The 24755-nt window shown below is 39.8% G+C and overlaps 3 protein-coding genes and 1 long non-coding RNA gene across 13 annotated transcripts in view; 3 read left to right on the top strand and 1 right to left on the bottom strand.

Annotated features, from left to right (window-relative positions):
- LOC119905447 (neuron navigator 1-like) overlaps positions 1 to 12778 on the bottom strand; it is a 96024-nt gene extending 83246 nt beyond the window's left edge. For 6 of the 9 annotated variants that reach the window (XM_038722493.1, XM_038722499.1, XM_038722497.1 and 3 more), the window contains exons 1-3: positions 12653 to 12778; positions 12446 to 12571; positions 288 to 472 (exon numbers count right to left, since the gene is read on the bottom strand). The gene's annotated coding sequence lies outside the window, so the exon portion shown is untranslated. Of the gene's footprint in view, positions 1 to 287; positions 473 to 1595; positions 1617 to 3513; positions 3652 to 12445; positions 12572 to 12652 lie in introns of those variants that run through there. The other 3 variants (XM_038722500.1, XM_038722494.1, XM_038722495.1) reach the window with 3 other exon arrangements.
- Positions 5941 to 8788, top strand: LOC119905450. Of its 2 annotated transcripts, none has more exons than XR_005444820.1 (8): positions 5941 to 6107; positions 6218 to 6385; positions 6491 to 6557; positions 7092 to 7118; positions 7205 to 7421; positions 7602 to 7724; positions 8233 to 8368; positions 8490 to 8788. It is a non-coding gene; the product is annotated as an uncharacterized LOC119905450 (long non-coding RNA). The 2 variants fall into 2 exon arrangements; XR_005444821.1 differs by having other exon boundaries at positions 6218 to 6395.
- On the top strand, positions 11553 to 20675 carry csrp1a (cysteine and glycine-rich protein 1a). The gene is made up of 6 exons (XM_038722508.1): positions 11553 to 11859; positions 14578 to 14687; positions 15550 to 15718; positions 15826 to 15955; positions 16039 to 16135; positions 18009 to 20675. The coding sequence occupies exons 2-6, from the start codon at positions 14579 to 14581 to the stop codon at positions 18083 to 18085; spliced, it is 582 nt and encodes a 193-aa protein (XP_038578436.1). The 5' UTR covers positions 11553 to 11859; position 14578; the 3' UTR covers positions 18086 to 20675.
- Positions 20676 to 21644: 969 nt separating this feature from the next.
- phlda3 (pleckstrin homology-like domain, family A, member 3) lies at positions 21645 to 24133 on the top strand. Its single transcript, XM_038722492.1, has 2 exons — positions 21645 to 22421; positions 23495 to 24133. Exon 1 carries the CDS (start codon positions 21989 to 21991, stop codon positions 22409 to 22411), a length of 423 nt encoding a protein of 140 aa, XP_038578420.1. The 5' UTR covers positions 21645 to 21988; the 3' UTR covers positions 22412 to 22421; positions 23495 to 24133.
- Positions 24134 to 24755: the final 622 nt, after the last annotated feature.

Raw genomic sequence — 24755 nt, 5'->3', positions numbered from 1 at the left:
AGTGACTGTGTGTTTGTGTGTGTCACCCGGTCTGGAAAGTCTACAATAAATGAATGTAATTACCTCCTTAATGACAAAACCAAACCAACAGCGATAATGTGCTGTCATAAATCATCTTACAATACACTAGTGTTGCAAAAACAAAACAATATGTGCTGTGATTCCTGGAAAGGCACAGTTCTCTTAGAAGAAAGTCACACCAGAATAAAAATAACAACATCTGAAGCTCATAAACTGCTTATTATGAAATGTCATGTACCAGATCTGCTGTCTCACGAGCGTCTTACCTGTCAATGGGGTTCTGGGTCCTTCAGTGTGCTGCTAAGCCGAGCAGCCGGAGCCGGCAAGAGGGAGGGTCACACTTCTCCGATGTCCCAGAAACAATGGGCTGTTTTTTCCTGGATCACTGTTGCATCCTCACCACTGCCCTCCCATTGGTCCGCAGCGCCTCGCCATTCACTGAGACAGGAAGCTGTGACAAACAGGAGCGACACTTTCAGCCAATCAGGGCCGCCCGTACCAAGGTGACTCATTTTCAAAGTTATTTTCTTTGACGAAATCTGTGTTCTCATCTTTTGGTAAAAAATAAAAAGATGTCATTTCACACACACACACACACACACACACAAAACAACGTCTGAACAATGAACGTATGACTGTTTACCATGAGTCAGTAACCCAAATGGAAATTTACTCAGAATATGTGTCATTTCGGGTCACTGTAGGCTGTCATCCTTGGACATGCCACAACATAGCATTTACGTCGTCTAAAAACCTTGTATCTCCAGATTGTCAACTGCACAGGAACGCTGTAAAAAATTGTTTTGGTGTTATTGCCATCACAATGTATTTTTGTTGTCATAAAAGCAGGTTGTGCAAGTGTTTCGTTCACTCACATAACTAAAAAAAATTAAAACTGGTGTTACAAGGTTTTTCAATGCAGCCACACGGAGAAGTCATCGATTGAGGAGATGTGTGTCTACCACACACGTCCACTCCTCATGCACTCATTACAGAAGCAAGCACAAACACACGTACCCACACAAACAAAACAGGACAGAGCATAATCACACTACCAACCACATAAACATTGACATGTGTGCACAAACGGTTTCTCTCCAGTCTGATCCACTACTACTACAACTCTTGTTTCTTTCTTTCTCAGATGGACACATACCACAGTATATATGCTATGCATGCTGCACTGAGTCATACAGCCCCTATAATGCTGACTCAGGCCGATCACCCCTGGTTACCCCCCCACCTCCATCACCCCCTCTCCCCCACTTTTCATCCCACTTAAGCGTTGCCTTTCTTTCTGTTAACCTCTCTCTCCCACTCTACTGCCAATCCCTACATTACGCTGCTGATTGTGATAGCACCGTGAGCGTGGTCATCCTTTCAAATACAGAGTGTCTGCATTCATCTGTTCACAGAAACCGACGTTCGTAGTTACATTTACACAAGTGAGAGAACACAGACTTCCACAAACAAACAAACACAGGAGAGATCCACAACAACAGCCACATTAAGAAATGCATGAACAGAAATGTAAAATATTAACCTATTAAAAATGAACACAAGGCCACACTCACCCTCTGCAAGCATCAGGATACAAAGCAGCAAGTGAGTTTGTCTCCAATCTGTATGCTGCTGAGTGCGTCAGGCTCAGTCCCTGCCTTTTGCTTCTGTCTACTTTTGCCTGGCGGGCCTCCGAGCTGCGAGCATGTGTATTTGTGTGTGTGTCTATCATTCCACTCCCCTATCACGTCATGCCGCTCTGCTGCTGCCGCAGTACGCCTGCAGCCGTATGCCCGCCCCTCTCTTTATTTTTTTTTCTCTTCCCTCATCACAATCCCTATCTCTCTCTCTATTTCTCTCTGTAATAGACCTGTTGGCTGTGCTCCCTCCCTCCCTGAGGTGAAATATAAGCCCAGCAAAGGCAGAGACAGGCTGGTCCATTAGCTGGATGAGTGTGGTTTGTGTGTGTGTGTGTGCTGGGTATACTTACATATGGCTGTCTTTATAGTGTGAGTAATACACGGTAACTAAGCAAATGTAGCCACAAATTTGAAAAGTCCTAACCCATCATCCGGCTTTCAAAGTCTAATTGGTGGTCAGGGAAAGCAGGAGGCGAAAAGACCCAAAAAAAAGCAACTGACGACAAATGGAAATGTTCATAAACACACACAATCACACACACACGCATCCGATGTCTATATCTGTGTGCGCATGCCTGCATGAACAAGCATTCTGAAGGAAGGACTGCCCATCCATCACTCCTATAATTTGTCCCACACCTCTAATGAAAGACGGAGAGACCAAGTGAGAAAGATACAAAAGATGGGAGAGGCTGGAAACAGGAGGGAGCAATGGAGAGATCAACATGTGCAGAGTAAACCCTGTATTGACGTCTTTTCCCGGCTGAGTAACGATATGCATCCGAGATCTGACCTTGAACTCGGCTTCTCCGGTCTGTCCATCCATGCTCATAAACCTCAGACTGTAAATCACACACTCAGAAGCACATGCAGCCAGTCCACACTCAACATCTGATCCAGTATACAAACAGAAGAAAATGTTGTTTTAAACGTAGCCGCAGTGACAGCGCTGCCGGGACCTTCAGTGTTGCTGTGTGCAACGCCAGGGTGTCTCACACATGGAGGTGTGATTTCATCATTCATAGGCACCACTTGAAATGTTGTCTAATTTGCTATTCTGACTGCTAGATAACAGACTTCCCTGTATTTAATCACAATGTGTTTGTTTTGAGTTTCATAGAAGAGAACCTGGTGACTCCGATTTGTTGTTGCCTTTTTTGCTTTTCAATCTCTGTTCACTCCGCAGCTACTTCCTGTCTTTCTCTGCGCCTCAGTCTGGTACTCTCTCTCTTTATTTCTGTCTATTCTCTCTTCTCATATTTCTGCTGCGCTGGCTTACAGTTTGACACACGGACATAAGGGACAGTGCTGAATATTTAATAAAGATTGTGACGCAAAACAGGATCAGACCTATAAAATATGTCTGTAATGCTCTCTTTTTTCTCCTGTGTACATTTGGCAGCTTAAATGATTGTTAAAGGGTTATTTTTGTAACGTCCATTTGTTTTCCTCTTATGGTGTGCGTTCAATCAATCATTAGACTGAACCATCCGTAAAGCTCTCTACAGCCTTGATCTTGCAGTAAAAGTACAGCTTGAGAACTCTCTGGCTGATCACATATTGATTATGCATTGACTGGCTGTGCAAACACTTGATCTGAAAGTAGCCACTGAAGAGATGCATAAATAATGGAAAATGTGTCCACTCAAATTGCTGTATGCAAATAAATACATCAAGTGATCAACGTGATGAATTGATAAAAGCTATTAGAACACAGCCTAACTAGCACAGCACCTCCCCCACATATTCAGAACGCCTGCACAGTGTACACATAACATATAACCCCCCCCCCACCCCCCATCCAGTACAGCATGCCCTTCATGCTGTATACCACAATAACTTAATTGCTCACCTCCAAATACTAATGTCAAGGCCAGTCTTCTGTTTATCCAGCTCCCAAAGAGGGCATTCAAATGTGTAAAACTCATCCACAGCAAACATTCTAAAGTTGGCCACAAGCACATAACACTCACTTGATCTGTCGCTTTGTCTCAGTGGCTCATGAAACGGGAAGTGACTTGTAACAGATGGATTATGGGTAGGAGCGTGCAAGCATCTGTGAAGTGTGTGTGTGTGTGTGTGTGTGTGTGTGTGTGCGTGCGTGCGTGTTATAGGGTGGGGGGTTAATGTCATAGCTAATATTCTGATGTTCCCCAAGGCGTGTCCTCCCCCCTGAGATGGACCCGACAGACGCTGTTGTGACAATGGGACACTTGTGTCACTGTCACCCCGAGGGGGCATCTGGAGGGGGGGGTTACTCTAACATGTTGGCTGTCTGAAAAATGGGGCCTCAGATGTGTAGTTTTTTAAATTTAGGAAGAAACAACCCCCACACACACAAAATACGGAAGAAGTACTGGTCACTGATCAAGAACAAAACAGGTTAATGTAGCTAAAAGGAAGTTGAGATCCCTGTGAACGTTTGTATCTGATTACCACACAGCTCAATCGAAAGCGTGATCGCATCCTGAGTTTGTCCCTATGTATGACTGTTCCTCGTGTGACTTCACTAGATGGTGTCAGAGTGCCTCATCTTACACTAGGGCATCCCAGTTTGAAAAGTCTGGAGCCTATGCCTATCCTAAGATTAAACTGGCTAAGAGACACCCTTAACCGGTGAGCCATTCAAAATGACACAAATACTTTCATACCAATGGGCCACTGAATCTCCAGTTCACCTGACTTGCATGTCTCTGGATCACAGGACAAGACTGCGAAACACAAACAAGGGAAGAACAGGGAGATTGCTGCCAAGGGACACAAATATACAACTACATCTAGCAATGACAGAGATTATTATTGTTTAATAGTAGGGCACAAAATACCAGCAATCACAAGACATATCACACACATTGCCTATAACAGCCTCACAGAGCTGCTAGCATTGCTGGAGAGCCTTATGTTTCTTTAATCCACTGTGAGACACCAATGTGTCCCTGAGCAAGACACTTAACCCCTCGTTGCTCCAGAGGTGCACGACCTCTGACATGTATAGCAATTGTAAGTTGCTTTGGATAAATGTAAAGTAATTACAATAGTATATCATTAGGTGTTGTGGATTTTGGTGAAACACTGAATATGGCACATTTACTGTGGCTGATATTTGTGCAAACCGAACATGTCTTCACCACAGAAAGCCATCTGGTTGTTAATTTTGATTCAGCATAGTCTTTATTCGGATATTCAGTGTAACCAGTTGTAAACAGTGTCTTCAATGCATCAATGGGTGTTATGAATAACGCAGGGTGATAAATAAATTGTGATATGATTAAATAATGGAAGCAATATTGCAAATTCTGATTCATGTTGTGAAATTGATATCAACCATTTGACCTAGTTCTAGTTGTGACCTGTTAGTAGTATACAAACACAATCTGTTGACTGTCACCTTTTAAATGTGCCCTTTAAAAAGCTTAGCTGCCTAAGACTAGACTCTTTCTGCTTTTATAAAATAAAATACAATACCTGCACTGACAAGTTAAACCAGATCAGACTACTGGGAGTTGAAATTCCCATCCTCAGTCAATAACAGCACTGTCAGCAAACACAGGAACAGAGAGGAGACTGTGACAGATCTTTACAGGTAAGCACAGCTGCAACCTCCTTCTGACCATTAATTGTTCTACCTTTTTCCATGTTATTCTCCAGGCTCCAGGTAAAAATGTATTTTCTAAGATGAGCTTTACTTTATCTAATAATTGAGCGAGGTAATAAAAATTACTGCATAACACGAAATTAAATGAAGACCACTATGCATTACTGAATATGTCTAGCAACAGACCTAAAAAAAACCTGACACTATTTCTGTTATGAGTTTTATTTTTTCCCCAGTTTCTGGGTTTTGCCATTGTTTCATGTGTCCTTCTGTTTGCCTCTGTTTCTCTCGTTTAGCTCATGTTTAGTGCCATTCCTGGTCTGTGTACTCCTGTATTATTTTGTCCATGTTTGTGCTTTGTTCTGTTTAATCTTAGTTTGTGGTCTGTTTTCCTTGTTAGTTGTAGTTCATCGGTATATTTGTGATTTGTCTGCTTATGTTCGATCAGTTATTTATATTCCGTTTCTTCCTGGTTATTAGTTTCCCTATGGCTTTATTGGTGTCTCTCTGTTTTCCCTGCTGTCTCCCTGTGTTAGCCTCATGTCTTTCACCTGTGTTGCTCCCACCCTAGTCATTATCCCTGGTATATACAGGTGCTGGTCATTTAATTAGAATATCATCAAAAAGTTGATTTATTTCAGTAATTCCATTCAAAAAGTGAAACTTGGATATTAGCTGCAAAGCTGCAATGCAACATACCTCTAAAACAGCAGCCTGGCAATTTGACGTTTCCAGTAAAGACTTCTTTAAACACAGGATCGTTATTTAACTCAGATTGTTGAAATGTAGTTCCATTACAATCGGGTCAGTACCTACAGAAATTAAAGAAACTTCAACAAGTACCGCAGGCGGTAAATGTTTCTGTAATCTAACATTTTCATTTTGTACACTGTACATTTCAAATAGTTCACATTTTATTTTCTTGTTTTGCTCTTTTTGGTGCCATCTTGGAATGGAGAAGAGTGTCAGATCCAAAACAAGCTGGCTGGCTATTTGCACAAGACGTTCTCCACCGCAGCAGAGAGTGTGGACATCAGACAAGACAAGGAGTTGCAAGACCGAACTTTAGTTAAATTCTACAAGAGACACAACGTTCGGTGGGCGTCACCACTTCAAAGCAAACTTCAAGGTAGTCACTGGTAAATGAAATACCGTAGTACTACTTTAACTGGTTATAAAACACCACAGTGTGCAGTTTAAGTGATTTACGTAAAGAATGTGTGTTAATTCACAGGGGATGTTGCAACAGTGGGGTCGACCGTCACATGATGTGATGTGAAGTGGATTCCATATAAACTTAGGTTGGAGCAAAAACAACAACATGCGCACAAATCAACAATGTTGAATGAGACTAGTTTCAGAAAACATAAGATTATGACACATGTTGATCCTTGAAAATTCACCAGTTAGTCAACTGTTGATATTGTTATTATTGTCTTTGACAAAGACAGTTGATATTGGTGCAAATTGGCACAGCTGAAATTAACATGCTATTAAAGGCATTATTATTTTATTTTCAGTGATCAAATTGTAATTATTAATAAATATAAAATATGTTGCAACTTGTGTTACATTCTTTCCCCTTATTTGGCATGTTTTCCAGAGATATATTTAATATTAAATATATTGTAAAATATTAAAATATTTAGTTTTTTTGGGAATCAAAAGGTTTTCATCTTATGGATATATAATCTAATAAACAAGGAAACCATTTTCCATTTTTGATACTTCAAACTTAAAAAAAAAAATCTTGATGATTTAATCAAATTATTGAAAGAACAATGTAAGTTGAGTCTAGTTCTGGTATTAAAATCTACATTCACCATTCTTTATAGCTTCTACTGACTATTCTCTGCTCAAAGGTAATTTTTCTTTATTCCTTTTTACTTATTAACCATGTATTAACCTTAATCTTCTCTTAATCCTCACTAACCATTCACTGTTGCAGGATGTGTGGCCATCACCAAAATCTTCAAGGGTGAGCCTGATCACCTCACCCCTCAGTTTCAGATGAACTGCTTGACAACAATGTTCACCGTCGCACGCCATTCCTTTATTGCATCGTGGCCGAGTTTCCTAGGGCTTAGCCCAGCCATTATTCACATTCTCTTCGGAGGTTTGTTGGAGAATACTTCCTGACCTTGACATCCGTGACACTGAACATGGTGAGCATTGAGTTGAACAAAAGTCAACACACTAAGAAAATAATTGAGGCCTATATTTTCAACTAAAAATGCTCCATCTTTCACTTAATGTACAGGACTCTGTAAAAAACTGCAACCAATGTAATGTATTCTGTGCATGCTGCATGAATAAAACAAGTTTTCCATTATGTTTTACTCCAGCTGGATGGAGATGCGGAATTAAAATAATTTGACTCAATCCATCAGCTCTGCCTGTCGTGGAACCTGCCAGATCCAAATGCCACCAACAGGAAATGGCTGTCTGAAAAGCTTCTCTTGCATGCTGTAATGTCAAAGTGTTTTATATACTCTACTTGAGCTGCTGAACAGACTGAATCCCCTGTTAATAACATACAGTACAATGTTCTAAAAGAATATTGCAAAGAGCATTTCCCACATCCTTCTTTTGTTATATTTTTATTTATAGACATATAACATAACAATCTTGATAATGGCTCAGAAAAAGCCACTTTGTTGGCTGCCAGCCATTTCAACAATCTACAGCATAGGCCATGCTCTCACCCAGATACAGAGTTGACTTGTCAGGAGGAAAAAAAAGGACATCAAAGTTTGTTCCCTTGTCAACTCAAGAAACATTTGAGAGAAAATCAATAAGAATTAGAAGTCTCTCTAGACAGGTATCAGCAAAATAAACCAACAATAAATCATTATTATTCAACTCTAAGTTTATTGAAAAGTCCATAAATAAAGTTTAATTATAGATTCATTCTCTTTGCACTGTAAATTGCACTAATACAAATACTAAGGAGATCACATGTAAATGTGATTTCAGATGATCTTGGATTGCATCACATGGCCATCATCTATAACTGTCATCCTCGAGAGCTACAAAGTCGAACACCAAGACGTGTCTGATGTCATAGATGTATTTTGAGTATCTGGCTACTTGAAAACATTTATTGAAAATGGTATGTATGAGTATTGTAGAGTACAACATATATTGATATTTGTAAGATACTGTAGCATGAGGCCTTTTTGTTTGTTGCAGATTCTGTGTTGTATGATCAGCTGCTTTTGTTTTAAACACAGTGCCTCCTGCTCAGCTAAAGAGCCTCATTATGTTCTGGACAGGATGGGAGGTGTCAGCCACAGGGATGAAGGTGGAAATAGCAGATACCACACTTCTGACAGCTTCACCATGTTTTGAAAAGCTGAGGCTGCCGAGGCATTACACAGCATACAAAACATTTCATCAAGACTTGTGCATGCATATCAACCAGTTACAGCGGTTTTGGCTCTGCTTGACAGAAATAATGTTCACTTTAAATGAATTTACATTGAATGTGCCAATGTATAATATGTACAATAAACCCACTTTTGACTACTTGTCTTTTTAGTTATTTTTGTTTCTGTAACACGTTTTATATTTCTTATTGCAAGTCTTGATTTTCACTACTCACTGTTGAATTTGCAATGGCTTTCGTGTTGGTGTAGTTTGCAGTCCCAAGGCCTGTAGCTAATAATTACAGTGACAACTAAAGTGATTATGACTACATAACTTCATTAAGTGGTTTTCATTAAAGATGCCCTTATCTATGATGCAAAACACACAGACTGTACCATCCTGTCAGTTCTGGGTTGTTGTTTTTGTATTTCAAATTAGTTTGTTAATCATTTCCTGTCTCTGTTTTCCTCATTATTTGTACTTGAGTATGTTTTTGTCTTATCAGTTATTCATACGTTCTGTGCTTCCTGTTTTATTGTTATTTTTTTTGTGTTTGTCTGTGTCTAAAATTTGCTTACTGCCTGTGTTTCACCCTGCCCTCTCTGTTCTGCGTTTTCTCATTGTCGCTTCCTAACACATTTGTAAGAACAAATTAAAAAATGGCTGAATTAGTCTTTAATTGATTAGTAGATTGGCAACAATTTTGATAATCCAATCATCAGTTAAAGGGGTACACGAGATATTGTCTTTTTACCCACAATTCAGACAGTTCATTTTAGATTTGGCTGCGTTATGCTGGTAGCGGCTAATGTAATACAGATACTGTGGTGGTACTTGTCACAGTAGTTTTAAAGCATAAAACTTTTACTCTTACTTGAATAGAAATTTTAGAGAAAAATCAGTACTTTTTCTCTGCTACATTTGGAGACATCCATTGCACTACTTCGCTACTTATTTATTTACTGCAGTCAAGCATCCACATAACTCTGTTAGAGCAGAATAATGGCTGAAGCTACAGCAAACTATGACTTTCAAATGGCATAGCTGCGAGTGTTCAGGCTACAGCCCCGTCTCATCTCAGGGCGTCCGATACCGACGCTTTGTCAGGCTTTCTCAAAGCGTCAGTATCTGATGCCCTGGGATGAGACCGTGTTGGTTCAGCGGGTTTCGGTTGTGAAGTCAGTAGGCTACACCCTGCTGACACTGAGCTGACAGACAGCAGTATCTGTTGTGTTAATGTGACTATGTTTAATAATAAATAGCTACACACAGTATATCATGCTTAAAAACTTCTCCTGCTTTCGGCCTACTAACTACTTTTATTTGATGTGGATGTGACTGATGTAATGTTTCAATCACAGATGATCTTCTTCAGGTAAAAGTGAAGAAGTGAACACACCTGTATTTAATAGGCAATATATTATGAAACATCACAGAATTATCTCCCAATTTGATTTATTTCCCAAATCATAATTTAATAGCGGGGACAACAAGAAAATAATTGATATTTTTATTTTAATTTTTTATTTATTTTATCTTTACCTATTGGAGTACTAACAGACTACAATATTAACGCAATATTTTGTAATCACATTTGATGGATACACACAGGGAATATTGCCTTGCTGTATATGTGGCAGGTTATCTAATCAGGAGATGCTGACTTTCATCACAAATAAATACAAATGTATGTTCACTTTTTTACCTTTTGATCTCTAGTCACATCCCCATCAAATAAAAGACTTGGTGAAAAAGAGCCTTTGTTTTGTTTTTTGTTCTTAAGTTACTCACTACTCAAGTAATTTTTTAAGTAAATACTTTCGTACTCTTACTCAAGTAGTTATTTTGATTACTTTTACTTCTACTTTTGCTTCTACTTGAGTACTTGTTTTTGCAAAATAACAGTACTTTTACTCGAGTAGCCTACAGTTTTTAGCTACCCACCTCTGATTATAGATGACAGTTTCCATTTGGGGTTTGGACTGTTTTTTGGGAAAAAAATAAAAAATTTAATGATGTCACTTTGCACATACAAGTCAGTATAAAAAGTCACTGTTTGTATGTAGCCCGTCTAGCTTTTGTACTGGTGTTCAGTGCCCACAATGACCACATGATGGTGGCAGAGGTCAATCATTGTAGAGCCGAATGCTTATTACCCGCTCTGCTTTGTCTGTCGGCATTAGCATGCGGCTCCTCACTCCATTTCTACTAATGCTTTCTCATCCATTGAGCATATCTGAGTGAACTTTACCAGCAAGTCCCTAAAGGTCGTGGTGCAACAGCTGAAATTACTTTGAGATGGCGTCCTATCAGTGTTAGAGAAAAACCAGCTGATTTACCATTTGACTCTTTGAAATTAATTGTGTTAAAGGTTAACCTCTAGACAGAAAAAAAGATAGGGTGACAAATTTACTGGCTCATAAGATAAAACACTGAATGGAAGAAACAGTCAAACTTCATGAAGAGGAACATCATAAGAAATTTCAGATAGTTCTCGAAAGCAGTCAGCTGAAAGGTTATCATATACACTCACCTTTGCCTACTCACACTCCTAATAAAAAAATCTATTAATCTTATGCCTTTGTAAAAAGAACAAAACATGTTCTCATGTTTGGATACGACACAGCAATTTCCGGACCAGCATGATGATTCAAGACAAAGACACACAACTTCAATGATACAAAACTACCTCTACAATGTGGAGTTCAACCAGTTTATTAGGGCTGACTGCTATTTGATTGTCCTGTAAATCTCTCCCTATAGTCCGTGATTTCATGTTAAATCTTAAACAAAAGGTGAGGGAGGGGAGAAAATTTCTGTTGTGCATAACAATACACTGCTTTTCAATCCAAGTTCCCTCCCTATTCACCTCTCTCTCTCTCTCTCTCTCTCTCTCTCTCGCCAGTAAGTCAGAAACTCCCCTATTCCTCAACACGCAGTGACTTTGCAGACTTAAGCAGCAACAACAGAAGCTCCTCCCTTTCAGCACATCTGGAACAGTGGAAGAGTGGAGCGGCACATATCCAACAACTCTGTGAGAGTCTTTTTGTATCAGGATAACGTCATACACTTGGGCTAGTAAGATATTCTACCTTTCTCTTGCATACCACAAGTGCAACTCCTCCACCTAACTTTGGACTGCTGGTTTCCTGAACACACCCCGGGTGCTGCATTAACACTACTCAAACTTCAACCTGTCCATCATAACTGACTGACAGCACCTACTGACTGCAGGTAAGCAATGTTAATATAGCAGTAGAGTGCTTAAGCTTCCTGCTGGCTTCTTTCTATTTCTAATTTCCCTCTCTTCCTGTTGATGCATGACAGGAAAAAAACACCTCAGTGTATTTTACCAGTCAGGCCTGAGGAAACTCCTTTGTTTGAACAGCTATCATGGATTAGAGTTTGCAAAGAAGTGTTCAGTTAAACAGTAACGCAATGTGGAACAGTAATGCACACGAAAACCTACAACAAAATGTAGAAGTTGATCTAGAATAGTAGGCTAACTCCTACTGCTGTTAATGTCACATGCAACCACATCTACCTCATGAACGGACTTCCTGATTTCTAAGTTTACACTCTTTACCTCTCATTCACTGTGTTTAATCTGAGCATTCCTGTGCAACTGTCTGTTTCCCCACATGTCTAAACTTGCAGAGCTACCATTTCTAACACAGTCCAGAATATATCTTCAAAAATACTGCGCTTTGACAGTAACTCTGGATTTACTGGTGACACCCAGAGAGGAATCATAAACCTTGTCTTTCTATAGAAAAAAGTTATGGCTCTAATAACCTTTAGTCAAGTGGGAATTACTCACCTCTCAATGCACTCCCCTCTGTGGTTATAGTGACAGTTGTCAACCCTGTCAGTCTCATCACTATCTGCATCCCATCATTTTCAATCTACGAGACGACTTGTCATAACAAGTCAGAGCAGCAGTCATCTACACAAATCAAAAAAAAATATATTGGCTAATTTGACTAAAATGTTTCATCATATTCCTCACCTGTTTTTTTTTTCTCACCTTCTGCTCCATATGCTTTGTCCTGGAGCTGGGAGCTGGAGTCATTGTGACATCATGACATTCAGCTCATGTACAAGCTTCTACCTTCTTTTTTGGCTCCTTGTTGATTGTCTTGCCTCCAAAATTGCTGTAAAATGACATGAAAGGGTTCAAATGTTATTTGAGTCTTTACATAAAATAATCCTGAAAATGCCAGTTGGTGTCTGTGTCACTGTTAATATGAATTCTTTCCAGCAGAATCTTTAAAAAAATCAAGGTAGTTCACTTTCCTCTAGCTTTCACATCCTATACTTCTTCTGCTTCAGCACTGTTTCCCAGAACCTTACTCAGTTTGTTACTTATCAACATTGTTTCGATTCAGTTTTTGTCACTTATGATCCTGAAAGCAGTTAATATCTGTTGGAGTGCTAAAAAGCCAGAGACTCAATGACCAAGTAACAACAACCAACTTTTTAAAATGTCTTTACATGAATTAGCTTGCCTGGGTATTAGAAATTTTATATGGTACGTGATAGAAAACATGCAAAAGGTGACACATGAGAAAAGAAAAGTTATGCTTTTATTGTACTGTATAAACGATTTATATGGCGTTAACATATGTAAACTGAATGTACATCGCCGGGGAAGATATTCACCATCCATTCCAACACAGAAAACTTTCTGATAAAACTGAAGAACTTTTCTTTGCAGTTAATTATTCCCATATCTCCAGATTTCCCCGTCTAGCCTTGAATAACCCCGAGAAACAGACTGAAACAGCCTGTGCTTACAATGACAGAAAGCCACATTGCAGCAGATGCCAGACACAAACTGCGCCACCCATTTGCTTCACTCTGAGCTATGATTTAACACCATACATTTTGCTCATATTCACATTAAGTGCCATTCTGGTGTCAGCAATAAAGTGTTTAATTTTGGGGTGTTGTATTAAAGGAAGAGAGAAGGATTATTTGGTACGGCCAGACTTCTCTGGGTGAGTCACAGGATAATATACTATTACTTTTTAAAAAAAAGAAAGTGCGTCCAAGGGTGATAGGAAATGGCCTAACACGTTCATATTCGGCTATGAGAGCTCAGCTCCATCCTCTGAACACAATATAGAGTTGTATCTGCTTCATATATTTGCTGCCTAATAGAACAAACCTACAGCTCACATTAAGTGGTATAGATTTCAGAATGAGACAGACAGGCAGGGAGTAGATGGTGTGAGTCGGGGGCAGGGAGGTGGGAGGGTTTACACGGTCAGGAATGTGTATACGCGAGAACGGACGGGGAGGGTCATGCTGGGAAAAACACTGGGTAGAAACAGGCAGGTTGCCAGGATCTTTCAAATCCCACCAATGTTACGTTTTCACATTACTTCCACACAGGCCCCCTCGAGCTTTCAAGAGAGAGCAACTCCAGCAGATTAACAAAAAAAAGGAATTCTTCTTTAATTTCCCACTTGCTGGCTTGCTGGTCTTTTACAGAAGCCACAGAGAACTGGCAGGAGTGAAATTACAGTCTTTGGGCCTGGCTGGACAAAGTCAAAATTACAGGCAACCAAATATGGATGTTTAAATTGGTTTCTTACAACAGAAACTCTTGTAAATGTGTTTGCTTGATGGTTGTGTAAAGGAATTTATTAGTTCCTCGACCCATTTGTTTTTCTATTTAAGGCCTAGTTCCACGTGTAAACTACAGGCCTTTCAACCAGGCCAAGAAAAAAAACGTTTGAATTGTTTGACCTGGACCAATATACAGCTGCTGCCTCTTTCCAGATATTCACTCTTTTCTTCCATCTAATTCACTGTTCCTCTCTGCTTCTGGATCTTTGTTAAGGTGCTGTATCTTTATACAAAGCTTCTGTACAATGAAGCTATACAGTACATCACAGTTATCACAGTGTGTGTATGTCTGTGTTTGTGTTTCATGCATTACTAAAGGATGCCATTAGGAGGAGGAAACAAGTGTGGCCGCTGTGAGAAGACAGTTTACTTCGCTGAAGAGGCACTCTGTGACGGGCGGAGCTTCCACAAGTCCTGTTTCCTGTGCAGTGAGTAATCTCTTTTCTGCTTCCTGTCATTTTCAATGTGGAAACCGTTAAAATTTAGACCTTTATCACTCGCCATTACAGTCAAAAGTAATCCAAATGTGAACTCTTGCTTATCTATTCTCAAAAAAAAAGTGTATATGCATAGGTGGAATAGCATACCAAAATAAAAGGCCATTATAGGGTACCATGGATGATTGCTTAAAAAGAAACAAACATTTACGATAGTATCTACAATACAAGTGATAAGCATAAACATTTCTTTAAGTTCCTCTTCTATGACAAAAGTTTGTGTCCATGTGTAAAGTCTTAAAAGAGACCCTTACTCTTGAATTTTCAGAGAATGAAACGTGACTGAAACATTTACTGTTGATAAGTTGTTTTTTTTGTTGTTTTTTAAAAGCAAGCACTATTATAGTTGAACTAAGAGGATCATGTACTTTCTTTGTTTGGGCATCTACCCGTGGGAATAAATAAGTACACCTGTAAAACACGATAGTCTAACTACACTTATACAATAGTTAAGGGGGGATTTATATCCACTTATTAAAAGTATAAACATGCATCATAACTGTAAAATATAATAATGTGTCCCATTAAAAGAAAAGTATTGAAATAAATCAAAAAACCAAAGCCTTTCTCTGACCCAAAATTGAAAAATATGTAGGTTCATGGAGTTCTGTGTGAAGTTATTTGTGTTCCTGCGTTGGAATTTAGATGAGAACATGCTTCTTCAACAGAACTGTTCCATAAAAGGAAACTTAGATAGATTAGATTCCTATCCAAATACACGAGTGTGCTCAAAAACATGTGTACAGATATGCAAAAGAATAACATCCGTATGCGAATGTGTCTGATATTGCAGTGGTGTGTGGGAAGAACTTGGACAGCACGACTGTTGCTGTTCATTCGGATGAAATTTACTGCAAGGCATGCTATGGCAAGAAGTACGGACCAAAAGGCTATGGCTATGGCCAGGGAGCAGGGACCCTAAGCATGGACAAGGGGGAGTCTCTGGGTATTACACCTGAAGAGTGAGCAAAACAAACACACACACACACACACACACACACACGCACACACACCTTTTAATCTCTTTTTAAAGCCTTTTAACCACGTTTTCTCTCTCTCTCGCCATCAGACCTGCTCCTCATCGCCCTACCAGCAACCCAAACCCGTCCAAGCTGGCTCAGAGGTTTGGAGGATCAGAAAAGTGCCCTCGCTGTGGCAAAGCTGTCTACGCTGCTGAGAAAGTCATTGGAGCCGGGAGCGTAAGTAAAAACACACGCACACGGACGTGTGTGCTTGCAAAACACACAACCACTTTTAAAAGAGATCTTCTATTTATTTTCAGGCGTGGCATAAGATTGGATGTTTCACCTGTTCCACGTGTGGGAAAAGCCTTGAGTCGACCACACTAGCTGACAAGGATGGAGAAATCTACTGCAAAGGTAAAACGTCACTGTGTTCACTTCCCTGTATTTGGTACTGTACACTAGTTCCTCAACACATATTTAGCCTGTTCATACCAGACTGCTATCATGGGTTAATGTCTGGTTGTCACAATTTACACAAGGCCCAGGTCTGCAACTGTTGTTACATAACATATGCACCCCCTAAACTGCTAAACCATACAAATACAGAAAGAAAGTTGTTGACTTGCACAGTTGAGCAAGTGCAAGTTTGATACTGTATATGGCCAAGTTGTCATTTTATTGGGTTGATTTTAATACTTTGGTCTGTTAATGTAAACTAAATAACACTGGATGCATTTTTAAATGAGAGAAAATGGTTTTCTTAGTGTCTGTGAGATTGTGAATGAGTTGTAATAAACACAAGAATACAGCAGAGGGCCCCCTAACAGAAAGATATTCTCAGGTAAACAATAAAATCATCCGGAATAACAGAAAAGCTCAAAAGCTTATTTCAATTGTTAGACTCGTTCCTTTAACGTTTTTGTATATATTGAATTGAGAACACACTGGCCATTTTATCTCAGCACTCATCATTTCTCAGCATTTTGGAATGCACATCTCTACCTTACATGGCATGCAGTGTTGCTGCCACCTGACCAATGATGAGAATATACCAGAGTTGGGTTGTTTTTTTTTAATGGACAAAACATAATTTCCTCAGCTTCTATCTGTTGACTTGCATTCTCAAATATTTTTTGTGTCATGCATGTCAACAATCAGAATGATAAAAATGTCTCCACGGGGTAAAAACAATGTTTAAATCAAATATTTCCAGACTCTTTGCCAGTGCTAACGTTAAGCTAGCCTATGGCAGGCAGTTGTTAGTTGCACCCATTGACTGGATAAAAAAAAATACAGCTCAGTCAAGCATTTTAAATTTCAAGGGAGACAATAGAGATTTAGAAAATGCAAGAAATACCTTTGAAGGTGCAACTTGTTAACAGTTCTAAAGGGTATATTTCCCCCTAACGTTTGCTTAACTTAGCCCTAGTTTGTGCCTCACTTGTGTTTATCATTACACTCGAGTATAGACCTGTTTGACATGTCAAAGCACAAGTGTAATTAATAACATTAATGGTGGCTGTGCTCCATTTGGGTGAGCCAGTTCCAGGGTTAAATATAGTACATGCTGGCTCAATGGAGTGGCTTCCCATTAAGTGCTTAATGGAACAGAGCCATCCTTAATGTTAGTAGAACAACCTGTGCTTTTCCTGTTACTGATATCCTGTTCGCTGCACAATAACAAATATTTCTTGTTTCTTTTAGAGAAATGAAGATGCTTAGCTAGCTAACATTATCCCCATTTGTGACCTCATCACTGTGAGCCAGTCACACCGTGTTCCCAACGTGTTTTTTTTTTACCTGTCATCCAGCAGTTATATCTTTAAATACATTCTTATGATCTTAAAAATGTTTTCTGTCTTTGCCTTTACCGGAAAGAAAAAATGTTTGCAAGGGGCCTGCCACTGATGAAGTTACAACATTGCTGATTTTTCCATCATCTCATGTGGTTTTGAGGAAATACTACAAACAACGAACTAGAAACAAAACAGTGTGTCCCAGTTTGCCTAAATCATATCAATAAAAACCCTCTTTTCCCCTTTTTCTCCCCAACTATGTCTGGCCTCTCTTAAAATCACAAAAACTCCTCTGAACACCAGCTCCCAGATAATAAGTGTTGATATCCCCCCTGCTGAGGTCCCAGATGGGGCAAACGTGAATAGCTAACTTAGCTTTGACTCGAATGCTAACACACGCGAGTCACTAACTGTGGTTAAGTGAAGGATATGATGCTAATACGTGGCGTGGAGTTTGTTTTGTTTTTTGACATTACCTTTCTTCCCAACAGCCTGTTACGGCAAAAACTTTGGTCCCAAGGGATTTGGATACGGCCTTGGGGCTGGAGCGCTGGCGCACACTCAATAGAGACCACTGAGCTCCAGGTTTCCAGTATGCTGCACTCCTGTCTTCTTCCTGCAGAGGGCAGGCTGCTGCCAGGAAACATTCACCTGGCAGACACACGCTTGATACAAAGCTGCATTATATATTGTACAGTGGAAAATATAACACCAGTTTAGTCTCATTGAGGCCAAATCTGATTACTAGTGCTGTTACAGTAAATCATGCTACATAGGCCAATCCACACTTAATACTGAAACATCTGTTTAACGATGCATTGTTGATTTGCTCTGACTGAATTTTTCAGTTTTTGTTGATCACTTTGTTGCTATTATTACAGTTTTTTCTGTCGCTATGGTAGCCTACTCTGCACACAACTGTGGTAATATTTCAAAAAACTTGGTACAAAAAACACAACAGAAACATCAAAAAGGACCAAACAAGTACATCTGACACTGATCCACTTCAACAAAAACATGTAGAAAGACATGTTTCGCATTTCAATAAATCATGTTCATACAAAATACATGCAGAATGTTTGTTAAGATTTTCTTCTCTATTGTTAAAATACCTTTTACCATCACAATGGTCATTGATCCTAAATGATCATCACTGAACCATTTGCTTAATATACATGTATGTATTGTTGTTTTATTTGCCTGATATATCCAGGTTCAAAACTTCAGATTCACCACTCTAAGGCGTGAGATTTTAACTGTATGTGACCTCAGGGGGATTCAAACATACAACCTTAGTGCAAGTAGCTTATTGCTCAATGTAACAAACAGAGCCACAAAGGACCACTGCAATGATTGCAGTATGTATAATACAGTACTGTAAAATACACTACATGATTACCATCCATAATTACATTGCTAATTTCCCGTGGTGGTAAACTCAGTTGGTAACCATTGACTGTGTAAAGGGTGTGGACACTAGCAATTCCTTTCAACAAGGAGCAGAATAGACAGCAAGACAGTGAAATTGATCAGAGCGCTTGTGCTCAGAGACGTAGGGAAGGCCCTCGTCAGAGAGGACAGGCTCAGAGTTACATTTGATTAGACAAACTATGTGTTGCAATACAGTTAAATACAGTAAATGTTTGTTTCTTGCATCAGTGATTGTAGAGGATGTCTTCATTGATCACAACTTGATTACATATGGAAATGATGATTTCTGTAATTGTTGGGTAATGTAAGTGTATTTCCTAATGTGAAAACTTCTTTTACAGTATACTGTAGCATACTACTTTCAGCACTTCTGCTGGGTGATTTGAAACATGTATCTTACATTGTTTGTTATTGGATTCACTGGTAGATAAAAGGACTAAACTGAAAAGATATAATTATGTTGTGTTTTGGTGATTAAACCATATGTTTTCATGACATTGTACGAGAAACTTCTATTTCTAATCAATGGTTGTGAGGTTTGAATGAAAGACTGGCTGTGTTACAAGTGTGATGAGTTTATAGTTTTGTACTAAGAGTTGTGAACTTTTACCACATACTAGCAATAATAGTTTCAAAGCGATCCAGTTTTTTCATTATTATAAATATGTGGTAAAATTTCACAACTCTTAGTACAAAACTCTAAACTCATTCAAAACTCGTGATTGGTCATTCATTTGGATTGTAAACATCTCTCACCACACAACCATTGATTCAATGTATAAGTTTTTCGTGAAATGTCATGAGAACATTTTAATCACCGAAACACAACACAATATCTTTTCAGTTTAGTCGTTTTATCTATCAGTGAATCCAATAACAAACATTGCAAAATAGGCTACATGTATGTAAATCATCTTAGAAGTGCTGAAAGTATATGCTACAATACTGTAAAAGACAGTACACAGTTTTTACATTAGGCAAAAGACTTACATTACCCAATATTTACAGAATCTATCATTCCATAACATTTATCCTATTTGTAATCAATTAGTGATCAATGAAGATATCTTCTTCAATCATTGATACAAGAAACAAACTTTTGCTGTATTTTACAATAATGCAGCATATAGTTTTTGTCTAATCTAAATGTAACAACTATAACAATTATGGATTTTAATTATGTAGTGTATTTTTACAGTATTGTTTTGTACATACAGTAATCATTGCAGTGGTCCTTTGTGGCTCTGTTTGTTAGAGCACTGAGTTACTAGCACTAAGGTTGTGGGTTTTAATCCCACTGAGGTCACATACAGTAAAAATCTCACACCTGGTGATTCTGAAGTTTTGAATCCAAACATATCAGGCAAATGAAGCAATACTTAGGCCTACATTAAGCAAAGGCTTCGGCCATGATCAATTAGGAACAATGAGCTGAGTGATAGTAAAAGGTATTTTATTTTTGTTAGACTAAGTCAATGTCAGATGTACTTATAGTTGTGAAAAACGACTGACTAAGAGTGGCAAAATATTACCGTGTGAATGGTACCAGAGTGACAGAAAAAAACAGATCCTTCCTTATCCTCTTCTTATTGTGAGGCTGTTTCTCTCTGCGCAAATTAAATCTCAGTATCACATTAACAATAATCTGTGTAATAGAGTAAATGCTGCTTGTTCATATGTTATGCTTTCCAGACAGCATGATATTAAATAAAATTGAAAGACAATAATTTTGGTGTCAGTTTTCCTTAGTTGGTGCAAAGAAATGACGTAATAAAATGTGAGTGAAACTGTGGGAGTGAAACTATGTGTGTGTGTGTGTGTGTGCGCGCGAAATGAATGGGAAAGAAAGCAGTTCAAAGGGTGATGTTCTGTGTTTTAAGTTTCAACAAAATGCCACATGTCCATTGTATCCATTCCTCTCATAACATTGCAGTGACAGAGCACATTGCTGAGACGATAAGCGCAGAATCTTCAAAGGTTGGGGTAATTACAGCTTCACTCCACAAAGTTCATCTGTCACATTGCTATTTTACTGTCAGTGATGAGAAGCATTACAAATGTTTTTTTTATTTCTTTAATTCCATAATAAAGCTTTCCCTTTATGAGGTTAATGGCAGTAAAGTGAAGTGAAACCTAAGAGGAATCAGCAGGACTTTGAAGTTTGTTATGAAAATCTAACCAGTTTCTCCACTTCTTTTAAATCATTACATTCAGTTGCTGTTCACTGGTTTGAGACACACCTACTATTATTTCAGGAGGTGTAAATATAATATAGAACTAAAAATTGCTATAGCACATGTTGCAAATGGACTAAATCAATGAAATAATGGAATCATCCGCTCTATCTGCTGACACTTTGTTTCTCTCTGACACACAACATTTGACTTCTTTATCCACCCTTTTCCTCCCACTCACATTCCAGCTCTCCAAGAGAGACAAGAGAGAAGTTTTAGGAAGTTAAAAGGGCGGCCTGATTTGATTTTGTTTTTTAACTAAACAGGCCTGTGTGTGCCAGGTTTTTGTACACATGTGCACTGCGACCTAAGTGGGAAGTGGCTACACCCACCGCCTACCTGTATTTCTGTGAACACACAAACACCAGGCAGAGCGTGAAATCCAACTGTCTACGTGCACTCGCAGACTCACACACTTGACACACGCACACACACAGCCCGGATCTCCTCTGCCGTCACCAGGAGGAGGCGGGGTGCTAGTTGAAGGGGGAGAAGGTCCACAGAGGAGCCGGGCATGTTCAAACATATCCAGGCAGACCAGCCTACCAACCTCCACGGTGTGCTGTCATAACGCACGGGTAGGATTTACACATAGACTAGACTATATGAGAGATTTTGCATCAGCTATTAGGCCTAGTAGTAATGACATAGTTCAAACCGATATGTAGGCCTAGACTATTCCCAAAGGGCCACTTGTCATACAGTAACATATTAGATGTGTAGTTAATGGATTCATCTTGAGACGCACTACTACTGAAGATATTTTAAGTTTCGGCTCTGTCTGAAGACTCCGGCTCAGCGTGGCCATGTCTCTCCCGGCTAAAGTGATGAGGGACGGGCTGCTGGAGAAGCGCAGCAGCGGGCTCCTCCAGCTGTGGAAGAAGAAACGCTGCGTGCTCACCGAGGAAGGGCTGCGTCTACACAACTGCAAAGGCGGCGGCGACGATGCCCCGAGCTCGGCGTGGAGCTCCAAAGCCAAGGAGCTCCGCTTTGAGCGCATGGCCACGGTGGACTGCGTGGAGTACAAGCGGGGGCTGGTGTACTTCACCGTAGTCATGGCTACGGGGAAGGAGATTGACTTTCGGTGTCCGCAGGACGGCACGGCTTGGAACGCGGAGATTGCTTTGGCATTGGTGCGCTATAAGAACCTGCAGGCCGTGCAAACAGGACGGAACAGGCACCTGTCCACAGCACACCTGGGCAGCACTGGGGAGGATGAGGAGCTCTGACCTGGGAAGGGTAAGTCTTCCTCTGGTGGAGGTGAAAGAAACTGCGGCTGTAATAAAAATTTAGCTAAAATGTCTGAGAAGGCTCTCATAGGCTAAAATATGAATTAATTGTTTTGTTTGTTTGGGGGCAGTGTGGAACCACACCATCCCATAGCTAGAATGTCTCAGGATTACTCCCAGTACCAATTGTGTCTCAAATCAAATCTAATCATAGGTACAAATCATAATTTGCTGTGTTTTTTTCTCCACCCAGCTAGAGGTTTTCAACCATTTGCCATTAAAAACCCAAAAGTCTCCAATCAGCCACTGACTTCACTGATAATGTGATACTATGAAGAGGTGTTAATAGTTGTTGCTGGTGCAGTGATTGGATAGAATGAACACATCCAGACTCTTGGGGATGAGGTGGCACATGGCTGAGAAACACTCAAGCTAAGCTTGTGCTAAAGGTTATTTGCAAGTGCCACTTCAGTATTTGTATTGTAGACTGTAGAATCAAAGTCATGTCAGTTTTTTCTTACTATGGTCATTGGCCTGTACTGCGCCACAGTCTTCTTAGGACACAAACACACTCTCACTTGAGGACGCAATTACGATGCAATGTGAGCCTCCAAAATAACATCTGCCTGCCTCTCCCTCACTAGGCAGCCAAGTATTTTTAAACACACACACAAACATAAACATACAACCTTCTCTTATATATTTAACTGACACAAAGGCAATTGGACATTTGGGGTGACCAGAGCTAAGCGTCCCATACATCTTTTCAGCTAGGACACAATCAGTGCCATCACACGACAACAGTGTTATTTCCTGAAACTGGTCACTGAAATCTCAAATGCTCGTGAACTGAGTGTGTAAGTCTGAACTATGAGCTCACAGCCCAGGAATCCACAGCGATGCTTCCTTAAGAGAGCTGCGGTAGTCAAGTGCCCAAATTAACTTAGTAGCCGTGGTAACAGTGTAATGTAACTCACTACAAATGCACTTTGTAGAACACAATCAGCTGCCCCAGTGTCAAATATATATATAAATATATAAAGTGAACATTACATATCTGCTTTTCTGTCTCCTACTTCTTAGGAGTGAACCAATCAGAGTGGAGAAAGGGTAGAGGATGCCAGACCATCAGCTTTATTCTGCGGTGCACAGCATGATGAGATGTACAGAGAGCGGCCATCAGCGAATATGGATTAAAGGACTGAGAGCAAGTGTCACGCACACTCTTTTTGTCTTCCTACATGAGGTTTTTCACGCTGTCATACAAAGCCTAGGAGTCTGATGTACTGCAAGCATGGGTGAAAGTGGTTTTCTGTCATGACCTCATTGCTTGAGGTCATTGTGGACACCGCTGCACAAGGAAAAGATGGCGTTATTTGTACAAAATCTGTGGAGCTGGGACACTGTTTACCCCTTGTGCCTTGATGTTTCAAAAATATCTTCTATTCTGGACGTCATTTCCCGAAGTTTTCTAACGTTGCTGAAACAGCATTCACTTTGTTTCTTCAGTCTTGCTGTTGATTGAAACGCATCGCCGTTCGACTGGCTTTGAAAACTTTTGCTATAGACTGGACCACATCTGCATGTTTTTCTAAAGCTGAACATTAAGAATAAACATTTTGCTCATATTCATTGCACACTGTATTCTATATATTTGCTAAAACCATGTACAGTATTACACTCTTACAAAGATAAAAATAAATTTTTGTTAGTGCTGACATATTTCACTTGAGTTTCTATTTGTGAACAATGCTTCAGTTCTCTACAGTGGAGCTCAGAGCTAAAAAGTCAGCTGCAATTTATTTTAGGTTCAGACCATTAATTGCCATGCTCATCTGTTTCCAGTGTAGTGGGTTTGTGGTGTAACCTTGCTGTTATAGCCTCTGGAAAATACACACACACACACACACACACACACACACACACACACACACACACACACACACACACACACACACACAGTGGCATTGCTCTCCTGCTCTTGCATGCATGTGTGTATGCTGAAGTCAGGACATCTTTTGTTCTGAGAAGTGCGGAGAACTAATGAGAAGCACAGTGAGCCTGAGGCATGGGCATGCAAACATCCACCCACGCATACTCACCTACAGGAGCTTACGTGCACATCCAGCATGAAATTCAGGAAGGCCTCAGCATCAGCAGACTCTCATTAGCGAGGCCTAGCATATATTGTTCATTCAAGCATGTAGTGTGTGTGTGTGTGTCAAGAATATAGCAGTCTGTGTGCGGCTGTGAAGCTCAGTGCAGGTCAGGAATAAAGGGTTGATTGTGTAGGGACTTCTCTTGTTACTGTGGAAAACCCCAAAGCTAGCCACACCGCATGAGT

Source organism: Micropterus salmoides, unplaced genomic scaffold (assembly GCF_014851395.1).
Source record: "Micropterus salmoides isolate LMB-PRFRI ecotype aquatic unplaced genomic scaffold, ASM1485139v1 Ms_hic_scaffold_16, whole genome shotgun sequence".
NCBI classification, from domain to species: Eukaryota; Metazoa; Chordata; class Actinopteri; order Centrarchiformes; family Centrarchidae; genus Micropterus; species Micropterus salmoides.
This window is presented reverse-complemented; position numbering and strand designations above follow the sequence as displayed.

Coding starts and splice junctions, on each gene's coding strand:
- csrp1a (XM_038722508.1), top strand. CDS start 14,579: ATGCCATTAGGAGGAGGAAACAAGTGTGGCCGCTGTGAGAAGACAGTT. Junction 15,956..16,038: donor AAGTCATTGGAGCCGGGAGC/GTAAGTAAAAAC, acceptor ATTTATTTTCAG/GCGTGGCATAAGATTGGATG. Junction 16,136..18,008: donor TGGAGAAATCTACTGCAAAG/GTAAAACGTCAC, acceptor TCTTCCCAACAG/CCTGTTACGGCAAAAACTTT.
- phlda3 (XM_038722492.1), top strand. CDS start 21,989: ATGTCTCTCCCGGCTAAAGTGATGAGGGACGGGCTGCTGGAGAAGCGC.